The sequence below is a fragment of the Dermacentor andersoni genome, chromosome 11, assembly GCF_023375885.2.
Source record: "Dermacentor andersoni chromosome 11, qqDerAnde1_hic_scaffold, whole genome shotgun sequence".
NCBI classification, from domain to species: Eukaryota; Metazoa; Arthropoda; class Arachnida; order Ixodida; family Ixodidae; genus Dermacentor; species Dermacentor andersoni.
Genome location: NC_092824.1, coordinates 89,204,040 through 89,216,851, shown reverse-complemented (window position 1 = coordinate 89,216,851; position 12,812 = coordinate 89,204,040). Strand labels below are relative to the sequence as shown.

The window sequence follows — 12,812 nt, the reverse complement described above, 5'->3', positions numbered from 1 at the left end:
CCTTCATGTTGCAAGAGTTGTTATCGTCACAGATTCTTTTTTGGTATGCAGCGCGTTTAACGCGTCTACCAACTACAGCACTGAACACGTTTAATACATTACCTCCGCACCACTTGAGTTTAGTTCATTTAGTATATTGACCATGCCACCGAGACATCTTAATGCACGTATAACCATGCCCCACGTAGGGGCCTTGTAAGGTATTTTACAAATAAATAATGAAATGGCCGATTCTTTAGCACGAGCTTCTTTAAACGGACCGGTGATATCTTTGGTGCCGGCAACTGTGCGTATCCGGTGATATCTTTCCTGCCGGCAATTGCGCGTATCTCTGCAGTCAGATATAGGCAGTTTTCTTTGATCGAATTCCAAAAACAAAGTCCCTCATTAGGAAAATCAACAGACTTTGTGCACCTAAATTATTCTTGGAACCGATGTGAGGAGCGGCCCACATCAGTCCCAGGCTGATCCCTCAGGACCTAAATAAAGTTCTTCATACCATACCATACCGACAATGGTGTCCTAACCGGCAGTCTGAAGTATCGTTTACAAGGCTCCATTGCCGTATTCCGCTACTTAATCTTTACCTGCACAGATGTGGTCTGGTGGTATCTCCATTATGCTACCTCTGCAATGAGCCGGAATCCATCGATCACTTCTTGCTGTCGTGTCGGCGGTTTTTTACTCAACGAAAACGATGTTTGTAAACTCCGCTTGGAAATCTAGGACTGCCTTTATGCAGTACTGTTATATTCTCACTTGGAAGAACGGTATTAGGATACCGACAGAGGAACGTTTACCGAGCGATTTATAATTTCCTCTGTGACACAGATTGCCTTATTAATATTTCCAATTTTTTATGATTTATTTATCTTTCAATAAATTATCAATTTAGGAAATTCAAATAGCAATAACACAAATTCACAGGCTGACTACCATATTACAGGCTATATACTTTATTTCGTTTATTATCGATTTCTCGTATTCGATTACCTATTTTACTCTCTATTCGTTCATTCATTCATTCATTCATTCATTCATTCATTTATTCATTCAACTATCTTACTTCATTTTCCCCATCATATTACCATCCGGTTCGTGGGCTATCCGACACAGTAGTTTTGTGCCATTGTGTGAGGCTTCATCATCATCAGCATCATCGCGTGCTCTCTCGCGGGGTCCGCAGTAGGCCTAAACCGTCAAGACTCCGTGAAGAGGTGCAAACACCGCGGCTGGAACCGAAAATCTCCGCCTCATGACAGACAGCGACGATGGCTGATCAGAAGGATTCCAATTTCGGCCACTTTTTGGCTTGTTATGTCCCGATCCCGCGAAGCGGCTCATTAGGAATCATATCATCAAGTACCGCGCTGTCCAGTTACTTCTACGGCGAAGAATAGAGTCGGCATTGAATCATCCTTCTGAACTATGGGAACAAATTAGTTACATTGTGTGACACCGACAAGGAAGCGCTAGGTAACCTGTCCGGGCGCAATCAATGGAAGCCAAGAGCATCCGTCGAAGAGATGCGCCGGCACAGGGTAAGCTGATCTAGGAGGCTATGGCTGGGCTGGTGCAAGCTCGACAATTTTCGTGTCATGAGACATCTAAGGCTTTCGCTTTAATAACACATTGCACGTATGTTCATCATCATCACCATCATCATCAACCTGGTTACGCCCACTGAAGGCAAAGGCCTCTCCCATACTCAGACTCTCCCATGTTTAGACTTGACTCACCTACTTCGATCGCGGCCAGAGCTGTGGCAGTACCTCTAGGGCCGTCGATGTTCGATAATGCGGCTATGTCGAAGCTCGCAGCTTCGGGATATATGGCGCTGTGGTGGCTAAATGGCGGAACTCTCAATTAAATGGTCTATGGACTAATATTCTTGCGCACTCCTCCTCCGCAGACTGACCTCCGAAGCCGCAGAGCAACACAGCCCCAGATTATAACAGCAGTTCAGGATCTGTCGGATGGGGGCGAGTACCACCTGAGGCACAATAACTGTCAGGTGTGGGCAAAGATACTTCTCACTTCCTTGGAAATCGAGCCATCAGCACAGCGATGACGCAGATGAAGTACTGAACCAGATCTTCGACCCTGCAACCGTAACCTTGTCAGCGTGTGGTGGACTCGGGAAATCGGCATTCTGGTCGATTCCCAAGAGTCCCAATGGTCAATAGCTCCTCCACTCATGGTTATTGCCATGGACTGGTGCACGCAAGGACTCAAACCACCTACGGCCATTGATCACCTCACTTCAGGCACACACCTTGGCACCCTCGATGGCAGTGACCTCGACCTAGCTCGGTGCGGGCATGGAAACCTCCGGCGTGCGCGCGCTGAAAAAGAAAGAAAGTTTGATATAGTTTTCTTGAATTTTTTTTTAATTTATTCGATAGAACTCTAATAGTGTTTATTTTTATTGCCTATAAAATTTTCCTATAGAGTTTCAAATGATATTTGGCCACCGCGTTCTTATAGGAACTCCAAAAACACATTTCTCTAGAAATACTGAAAGGACTTGTTTTTAAGATCGTTAGGCAAATTTCTAAGAACATTTTATGCAGTTGCTTTTAAGATGCTAAAGACAAATTTCTGTAGAACATTTCTACGGAGTTGGTTTAAAGATGCTAACAACAAATTTCTACAGAACATTTGCATAGGATTGCTTTCAAGACCCTAGAGGCAAATGTCTATAGAACAATTCTATAGAGTTACTTTAAAGATGATAAAGACAAATTTATATAGAATATTTCTATGCAGTTGCTTTAGAGACCCTACAGAACCAATACCAATGTGTGTAAAGTGCTTGCAATTTACGGAGGTTCTAGAGAACTGCGCTGTAGGCATTAAGGACTACAGTATATGCAGTGGCAAAAGGCGCTACAACCACAAAGTATTCTGTTTTAAATATTTATTGCACGTCAGACTAAATACACGCTTCATATATGTTACATACACGCTTCAGACTAGAACGAGCTGCATACATGATTCAGACTAGAACATGCAACACTGTAGCTGCCAGCATGCTTCTCGGATAAAGCTGGTGGTGCAAACGCACAAAACATGAGGGGGAAAATCAGTGGCACACTTGACTGGAGTTGACGCCTGACAATAACAGACTTGACTAGGACAAGAAAGCGTTGCATTAAAACTGCAGAAAGACCTACTGTTCCAAGCAGTGCACATTAAATGATTGGACATACTAAAGCCAGAAAATAGAATCATATGGATGTTGTGTAAGAGTTGTGGTCGGGCATGTAAAAAAGGGCAGCTGGCCCATGCCATCGTCCGACTCATCCATGCTAAGGACGTTGTTGAAGGGAGAAACTTGTTCTCTTCGAGAACGAGTACTGGGTTTATTTACAATATCTACAGGAAGGGTGAAGAACGTTACATCTCATCAGTCTAGCATGACTGAAGTGAAGCACACCGAGGAGCCGAAAACGACTGCTTAAACCTCCTCTGTCCTCCCTAGATCCCTAGGCCAGGGAAACTACCGTGCAACCTTCGTCCAACCAAAGCGTCCACAGTCATCGAAGGACCCGCGATGATTGCGAGGGTTCACACACTGACTCCCGCACGTTTGTTCACTGAACGCACAGAAAGGAGGGGAGCTTCGTAGACGGGGGTTGTCACGCTTGACTCAAGCTGGCGCGTCTTGGTTCCTGGAATGACCCCGCAGTTAGTTGGGGCGTCTGTCAAATGACCGTGGCTGTTACTGGAGTCCGTGAGGGAACACCTTAGAACGCCCTCTTCCAGGAGTTCTCTTGCTCCAATTACACCGTGAAGGCGACAGTGAACCAACAAACAATACTCGGTCCGCCAAACGTGTCTCTCCTTGCTGGCGCCGATATTCGGTCCATGGGGGGACGCATTGTTAGCTTCACGGAGCGATTCGTCGCAGTGAAGTAGCAGAGGCTAGAAGGTCACTACCCTCGCTGGCCGATCGTAACAACGTGCACTGCAATGTTACGTGTCAGCCGCACAAAATCACAAAGCACCTTAGCCTATGTTTAAGTTTAAAAATAACACTGGCAGTCCTTGTAAAAATGCGGCAAATAGTAGTCCTCGTAGAGAAGTACACCGTATATAGCACAAAGCTTAAGAAGCTTGAATTTTGTTGCGAAAGAAAAAAAATTTGAGAACAGAGCCAATATTCCAAAGTTAGGGTGGGAAATACAAACGAGACTGATTCACCCAATACCTAAGAAAAAGACTTAGCTCGGGAGCTCCTATCTAATGCATGTGAACAGCAATATCGTTCTTTTGCGCAACTGTGGCACCGAATTTGATTAGGTTTGTTGCATTCAAAAAATGTAAAATTAATAGATTTTACATTTAGGCCACCATTTCGTATAAAAAATTGTGATATTTAAAGAAAAAGAACTTATTCAGTTTACAACAGTAACTTACAAATAATAAAAAACTAGCACAATACGAATAATTTTGTAAATCGGAGTTGACCTCGAGCTTTAGCTCAGGGGCCAACTCCGATTTCCCTACTCAAATACATGTAAAATGCAGAAATATTTTTGAGACAACCACTGAGTTTATGGCATTTGAGAAAGTTAAATTCCACTGGTTGTAGGGAGAACTATACTATGATTTGGAGCCTATAAGTAAACGTTATTCAAAATTTGTAGGTTTAAGAAAAATAACACCACGAAGTTTAATAATCCAAAACTCTGCGCCAAAAACAGATATCGCAGTTCTGCAGACTGCATCTGCTATGTTTAACGTCGAGAAATTTGACATATAAATTTACAGCTTACGTGAAATCGTTACCATGTTTATGAGCGTTTTGTGCGTCTTACGCACAAATTAGTGATAGTATTTTAGAGCAGCACATGATACGTCAAATTTCCCAGATTTAGTTACGGTATTAGGTGCAACTAACAGAAATGTGATATCGGTTTTTATGAGTAAGAGTTATTAACCTCATAGCTTTGCTTCTTGAAATTTTGCCGTTTTCATGAATTTGTATCAAAAACCGACTCGTTGCCTAAATAAAATATATTTCATCAAGCTACTGTGCTACCTGAATGGGGCTTTTTTGAATAGCATGTTTACTTTGATGTAACAATACTTCTCCATTTTACTCGATTCCTTCCTGCAAGCATGTAAAACATTCATGATATAAATTAATAAATATAGATAAATGAATGGTTATATAAACAAATAAATATCGTGGTTTGCCTTAGCATCTCATTTTCTACCACCAGCATGACCAGTATGGAGCTTTGGCTATTGCTCACGTATGCTGAAAGTTCATTCTTACATGATTGTCAGCTATTTCACTTCCCACGAAAGCAGCGTGGAAAGGCTAGTTTTTAGCCTCATTCGGTTCGTCTGGTATTCGGCGACGGTGAAGCCTACAAAATACAACTGAAATAATTTTCAAAAGGTGTCGACGGACATTACACCATAACGTATTAGCAGGCACAAACATGCCATAAATATGTATATAGTTGTGGCACTACGCTAAGTTTCATTTCAGTATTTGAGAAAAGGGATCTAACAAAAAAGTTGCAGAACGCCCAATCTCCCTGACCACTCTGCAGCGAACCGCTCTGCAGCGATTCTTTTTAGAACCGCTTTTGAGAACATTTACACTTTCCCAAGATTTTGTGACACTAGCACTAGGCCAATCCGCCTGGCACTAGAATATCATTCCTAATGACAAAAAAAGATATATATCCAAACGACAACAGCCCAGTCACACATTAATCTCATCTTGTAATGAGACAACACATTCCCATTTATAACATAAGCAAGTAGCAACACCCATGAACTAAGACTCCTATACAGACATCACACTACGCAAAGCAAATATTTTGAAGAAAACGGGGATCACCTAGCTACTGGCTTCTATTCAGTGGGTGACAAACGAATATTCCATTCGCTGGTAGACACAGTTGGTGTGTACTATGCTTAAAATGTCAGTATTCAATTTCTCACGTGGAGCTTGAGATTTTTAGCAATCATGATAACAATGCATGTAAGTATCCATTACGTGGGCAAAAAAAAATATGTTTTTATGGTTGATTTCACAAAATATGTTGCATAACTGCCAATTTGTGGTATTTGGAACATAGTCGCAGTGTTACTGTCAGTTACAATGGGTCAATATATTTGTGCTTTACGAGTTATCGAAACAATTAGTTTCTAATCTAAGATCAGTGTATGTATACTGATGTGTATAGTGAGCTCAATGCTGAGAATTCCAAATTGTGATTGAAAAAAATCCCCACCCAAGCACTCCGTACAGATGGTTAACCAGCGAAACTGAAACCTGCTTCCCCGGTGTTTACCACTGGGTTAATCCCAACGGTTCATAAAACAACGGCTTGGTAGGCTTCCGGTTCCTCGGTACGCAGCTGCTGCTTGCACTCGGGCTGCGCGAGCCTGTTCTTGAGAGCACGGCGTAGACGAGCTCGTTCCCGGTTCTGCTCGCGGCGTTGCTGATCGAAAGCTGCCTGCTCCTTAGGAGTACGTATGACGCGTGGCCTACCCATTTCAGAGCCGGAGAGACACTGTTGCGCGCGCGCTCGGCTGCGACGGAGAGCAATGACGTCACTACTGGCGCAGCCAATCGCGCGCCTCTCTTTCGCTTTTTTTTTCCGCACTTTATTTTGCGCACGGGGTTGCGCCGAAGGAGTTTTTGGCGTAGAGGCGACAGACGGACGTACGGGCGAACCGGCTTGCCATATACAGACAGCTTCGCTGTAAAAAAAGTGTTTTGATTCACCTTCCTGAAGTAGATAGGGTTAGAAAAAAAAAAGGTCAAGTGCATGATACGAAAGGCTTTCAAGAGGGCGGACAGCGTTCCACTCAACGCGAGTACCGACAAGCTTCTGGAGCTCGGGCTTCACAACTCACTCGACGAGGTGATCGAGGCGCAAGGAGCTGCGCAATACGAACGATTATCCAAGTCAAAGACAGGTCGACGCATCCTCGAGTCGCTCGGCATCACGTACCACACTCAGCATGGAGAAAAGACGGCGGTTCTGGCCTCGGTCCGCGACCGCCTGATGATCCTGCCGCTTACCAAGAACATGCACCCGACGCACGACGTCGGGAGACGCAACAAACGAGCAAGCGACCTTCAAAAGAAGAACGGTGACCATGGGACACACAGAGGCGGCCAAAAAGTCGCGATAGCCCTATAATTCGCCGCGGTGTCAAAGGCTGCGATCGTGATCAGCGACTCGCAGGCGGCAATCGGCGGGCTCGCGCGCGGCCGCGTCTCGCGGGAAGCGGCCCGCATACTCCTAATTCATCACGGCGGCGACTTCACATCACCCTCGCAACCCCAACAAAGTTCTACACTCTTCCTCCGCTGGGCCGCGGTACACACCGACGTCCCGCTCGCGGGAAACAAGGCGACCCACGCCACGGCTCGAGGTCTCGCACGCCGAGCCGCAGCATATTATGCGGCCGCCGCCTCCGCCCCAGAGAGCGGGGCGCCGGATTTGTCGGATCGGGACACTACGACAGAAGCGCAGCAACAACAAGAATCACAGTGGGCGTGGGACGATCGCCTGACCACGTTCAGAGACCTCACCCAACACTACAGACTCGAAAGACGCACATTCCCGCCACCGCACAATAAATTAAACAGGAACGAGCCCGTATCCTTACGCTTACTGCAAACACATGCCCACTTCGTCCGGCCGTCTTACACCAATGTTACCCAGGATTATACCCGACTGATGCGCGTAAAGCGTGCGAACACAGAGCAATGCTGCGACACATGCTCTGGGAATGTGCGGGCAACAACGGTAACGAAACCACCTCCGTACGCGATGGGTCCGTAATCGCGGCCATTGATAGAGTACGGGAAGCCTCGAGCTCGCTCCTTTCCGACGCCGCCCCGGCTGCGGGGGCCGCCGGGGACTTTCTCCGTTAGCGTCGCCGCCTCCCAAAAGCGGCGACGCCAACGAAGAAGCATGGCCGTACTCGACTCTCCCCTCCGCGGAGGAGCGAGGGAGTCAAGTCCGGCCGTGGGAGAAGCCGCCAACTTTAGAGAGCCGCCGCTGGAAAGGGGCTCTCAAAAGTTTGGACCTGGAAGACCAGCTCTGGGCCATCCGGCAAGCCGAAGATGCCCCCCGAGTACAAGGGCTTCGAGCCGCCACCTTAGGCCACTGCAACCAAAACTGTTGGACCATTGTGTCAGAAACAGAAAAACAAAAATTATGCTCAGGAATTATGTAAATTTGAAAGTTCATTGCATAAATGCTCTATAGGTCAAGCAGAAGATTTGGCAAGAAATAAGGTGCCTGAAACTAGTCGCAACAAACAAATGTGTTATTACTGGAGGTTGCGGAGAATTCAGTAAACTGATTGTGGCCCGTTCCTTTTATGTGGTACTCCTCAGTGATATTGTTGGTCAATTGGTTGCCGTAGGGGAACAAAACTGATAAACAGTGTAAATCCGCCGCGCAGTCCCAGTCGCGCCAGTGCATGGTCAAGTGGGACGGACATACTGGTCCCTTGAGTGAATTATGCTCTCCTAGGCACATACTGAGGCACCGGTCAGTCTGCCGCATGTACATTTGACCAAATATACACATTATCACAGGGATAGACTACCCCTGACAGACACAATACAAATTTGGTGGTATAATTAATTAAGCAAGCGCCCTTGACAGGGTGCCTAGATATCCAGTGAAAAATAAAGTTGGCAGCTTATGCACGGCAGTGCGCAAGTCAATTTAGCTAGGCAAGCAGGCAAGGGAGGCTTGCTCGGTGAAAGACGGGTTAACCGTCGCGCTCTTCCAAAGGTGGCTCTATGCCAAGCAGAAGCAGCAGGTTGTTGACCCACATCTGGAAGTTGTTGTTCGTCGGGTGGTAGGGGCCCATGTTACACGTCTTTCGCATGGCCTCATGGATGCGCGCCTCCGGAACACGGTGCTTTCCCAGATGCCTCTGTGGAAGACGAACGAGCGGGAACATTAGCCTACAGACTGGAGCTTTAAAGAACTTGCCTCTTAACTAGCTGATTCGTACTTGCAGCTGTTGAGACGCGCACACTTTAAAGCCAACTGCAACGAAATTTCACTTTTGGCTAACCTGATTACAAGCGGGTAGCACATTGTACTGAAGCAATCGTCGCGGAACTGCGCGGCTGGGAACTGTGTAACTTTTCTTATGAACAGCCTTTACACAGCGCCTAAGCCAACGACCCGTGCATCTGGTGCACCTGTGCACCTCGCAACTTTGAAACTACTATTTAAAAGCTATAAAGGCTTAACGTCTCACACGGTTGCACGTGTTGAAACACGTGGCCCAAAACAAATACCAACACCACTAGACAGCGATGCAAATTTTATGAGCACGCGTTATGAACAAAACATTTTCATAACCACAATCGACAGGAAAAATGCCTCTCGGCATCCACTGCATATGGTCGCTCATTAGCGTAATTTGCGCTGCTCGTCGCACCACAAATTATGGAGAATATCTGCAATGGCACCCCAATGCAACGTCAAATTGACGTTTAGGAAACGGCCCTTCCTCTGACGCTCCTCACGGGTTATTTCTTCAGCCAATCAGCAAGCTCACATGACGGCTTTAGACCGGCACCACAATTTCTCAAAATTGCAGATGCATAGCACGGGTTTTTGCACGCTACCGTTCACTTACCTTTTGAAGCGCTAACGTCACAATATTACTGCCAAGGGCCAGAAAAACGTTTCATTCGAAATAACTTGCAGCTCCACGTCCCGTTTCATCTCGATAAAAAAAAAATGCATTTTGCAAAACTTACGCTTCCCGGCACAAATTTCAATACATGTGACCTCTCGACAGCCAACCAGAGATTCAACATGGCGGATAATGGCGGCCGTGCAGCAGCCATGCGTGTCGAAAATAGAGGCCTTGTTCTACGCAACGATAACAATGTTAAGCGCGTGACATCTATTCAGGCATTATCTTACATGCTTAACCTGTGATACAGAAAGTGTAGGGGTCTTACGCTTCAATCCTGCAATCGTGCTCGCTCCATATTTGTAGTAGGCCCTCCGTCAAAATTGGTGGGCGCAAATTGGCATCCGTCGAATTTCTGCAACAAGTTGCACACTGGCGACCCTTATAATGCCTGATGAGCACAGATTTGAGTTTCATGGATTATACCTAATATGACAGAGTGAACTCTCAGATGCGACCACTTTCACTCGTATCGACAAACGTACTGGCGAGCTCGTGGCTCTCTGAAATCTGAGCGAGAGGCTACATTTAACTCCGATCGCATCATGCGTGGCGCGACACTGCGCCATCTGTGCACATGACACAGGCACGATCGAGTAATGGCTTCTTTCCTCTATACAACGATAATAAAGTACAGCTCCTAGCATAGAGTTTCTCACTACATTACCTAGAGGGAAATCTGGCGCTGCTGCGCTGTGGTATGCATGGGAATGCCGGTATATTGTGGATTCGGATTGGCATCGTTCTCGTAGAGACAGGACACCTTGAAGACGCGCTTGGCAAGTACCGTTCCGTCTGTCACAATGATTCATGTTCTACTAGAACAGCACGTGAAAAGCTGTTTTAGCTTTATTATTACTCGAAAACATGTTTTGTTTAACTATGAGAACTTGTTATTGTGTGTACGACTACATGTTACGTAAGAAGTATCAGCGGGCCGCTAAAGTTGTAGGACAGACGACAAGGTTCGCGCTCGCTTTGAAACAGTTGGTCGTCTGTTCTTGCTTTTCTTCGCTTGGTCATGCATCGTGGGTGAGTAAAGATGTAATATGCGTGAATGGAAACATTTTATGAAGATTTTACTTTGAGAACGCGTTATTTGCGTAGCCATATCCACATTTTAGGCGAAGCCTCTTACAACACCAGCCAACACGAGCCTCGCAGACACATATACCGTCATTCCCATGACGGCACGGTGCCCCCTTAAGAAACTCCCATAGACGGTGGCGCCAGATTACCCTCTAGGTGTTATAGTGAGAAACTCTATGGCTCCTAGTACACTCCTAAGCAAGACGCGTGAGTAGTGTGGTTGCAAAAATATGAGCGATAATACTATAACATGCTTTCGTTACATGCGGTTTTAGCAAGCGACCGCATTTGACCGATTTTAAAGACATTTCATACCAAACGTGAGCGCGCCCATCTTCGACAGCCGACGATGAAGTTGAGGGACGCGTCCGTCACCTGAATTAGCCGCGCGTCGCACACATCATGCTGTGGCGCGTTTCTACAGGTTCATTTGTACACCTTCCTTTGTACAGCTTCATTTCTACTGTGAGCGTCAGCTCTAAACATAGCTGTATTCGGGAACCGGGTCAAGCAACCCTGAGAGCCATTGGACGTTTTTTTCCGAAGAAGAGCGGGGAGCCGGGGTTTTTCAGCCTTGTACAATGTGACCGCGCTTTGTAAGTCTGCCCAATTAAACGTTTTCCACCCTTTCCGCCCGCTTCCTCCGTTCACATACAAGGTCGAGCAAGTCCTGTCTTCTGAATTCAACACGTGTTGATGCTGGATAAAACTTCCACTCGGTCTGCAATGCCCACCACTGGGGCTGAGGGAAGTGTCAATGAAATCAGTGAAAAAAGTTGCCTTGATGCTCACGAAAGCTTCGCTTCTCGGTTCGCACAGTGCGTGGGATCTGTACATTTTTTTTTTCTTTTTCACTGTCGGGCATGCCTCAGCTCAGCTCACCTTGTTCGAATAGATATTATTGAAGACCGTCCGCTTCCTCCAGTACTTGCGTCCCGACAGGTTCCCTGCGTAGTCCATGTCGGCTTCACACACAGTCACCATGTCCTCACCGTAGTCGAAGACCGCCAGCCAGTGCTTCTCCCTCGAATCGCCACACGCACTTCCCGACCATGAACCGAAGTACGACAGCACGTTCGCGATAGCGGAACCCGTTTGCTGGATCGGCTCGTGGCAGTAGTAGACGTTGCACATATCGGAGTGCATCGAACCCGACATTGTCGATTAACAGAAAAGACTTGCTGGTCGACTGAGTCTCCTTTCTTTACCGACGGGGACAACCAAAAGTAGGGCCAGCGGCAGGTTTTCGGAGACTGGTGAAAGCCAAGCAGCTTCGAAGCGTTGACGTCTTCACGGCTGTCAACAATCGTGGATTTCGGAACGTGTGCAAAGAGCGCAAACAGCATCAACGCATACTGCAAGAAGGAGCATAAAAAGAGTTAGCGAGAGGCCAGTCACTCGCAACCCTCTAGCCGAGTGTTACATAGACGGTCACCAGAGTGCGGCAGCGCTGCCTTCAGGAACGATGCTGGCTGCGCGGGAAAATTTTGCCCGAACATCTTTGAATGGCCTTTGCTGCGACATTCGCAACTGAAACGAACGCCAGGGAACGCTGCGAAGTCTGGCTACATAAGTTCCCTTGGCTAGACTGTGCAGCATAGCGGGTGCACTGAGGCACGCACTCTGCATGAGCCACCGTGCACTCAGGTCTCCACGATATCGGCGTCTCCGCTACCGATGTCTCATGATTTGAAGGCGAAGCTTTCTTGCCGATTTCCAAGCCCCTTTAAAGCGCTAGCGTTAAAGGCCCCGTGTCGCAAAAAAACCGGCGTCCGCGTCCAGTGTGGGCCGTTTTATGAGCGAAATAGATTTCTACACGGCACTACAACCTTTCTTCTATTACTAAAGTCGCTCATACCATGTCTTGCATTCTTTATAAAGTTATTCCTCGGAATTTTGAGAATGACAGCCCACAAACAAATAACATGAAGCAAAGCACCGGCAGCGCATGCCTTTTATGTTAAACCTTCTCAGAAGCTGTCGAGGATCTTTCAATGCTACCGCGT

General features: G+C 46.7%; 1 protein-coding gene across 2 annotated transcripts; it reads right to left on the bottom strand.

Moving 5' to 3' along the window:
• Nucleotides 1–1,547: 1,547 nt before the first annotated feature.
• LOC126517897 (uncharacterized) lies at nt 1,548–12,265 on the bottom strand. Of its 2 annotated transcripts, XM_055064782.1 has the most exons (3): nt 11,689–12,265; nt 8,834–8,937; nt 1,548–2,345 (listed from the first exon to the last, which is right to left on the bottom strand). In XM_055064782.1, the coding sequence occupies exons 1-3, from the start codon at nt 11,962–11,964 to the stop codon at nt 2,306–2,308; spliced, it is 420 nt and encodes a 139-aa protein (XP_054920757.1). In that variant the 5' UTR covers nt 11,965–12,265; the 3' UTR covers nt 1,548–2,305. The 2 variants fall into 2 exon arrangements, with proteins under 2 accessions (XP_054920757.1, XP_050023675.1); XM_050167718.2 differs by lacking the exon at nt 1,548–2,345 and having other exon boundaries at nt 8,610–8,937; nt 11,689–12,257.
• Nucleotides 12,266–12,812: the final 547 nt, after the last annotated feature.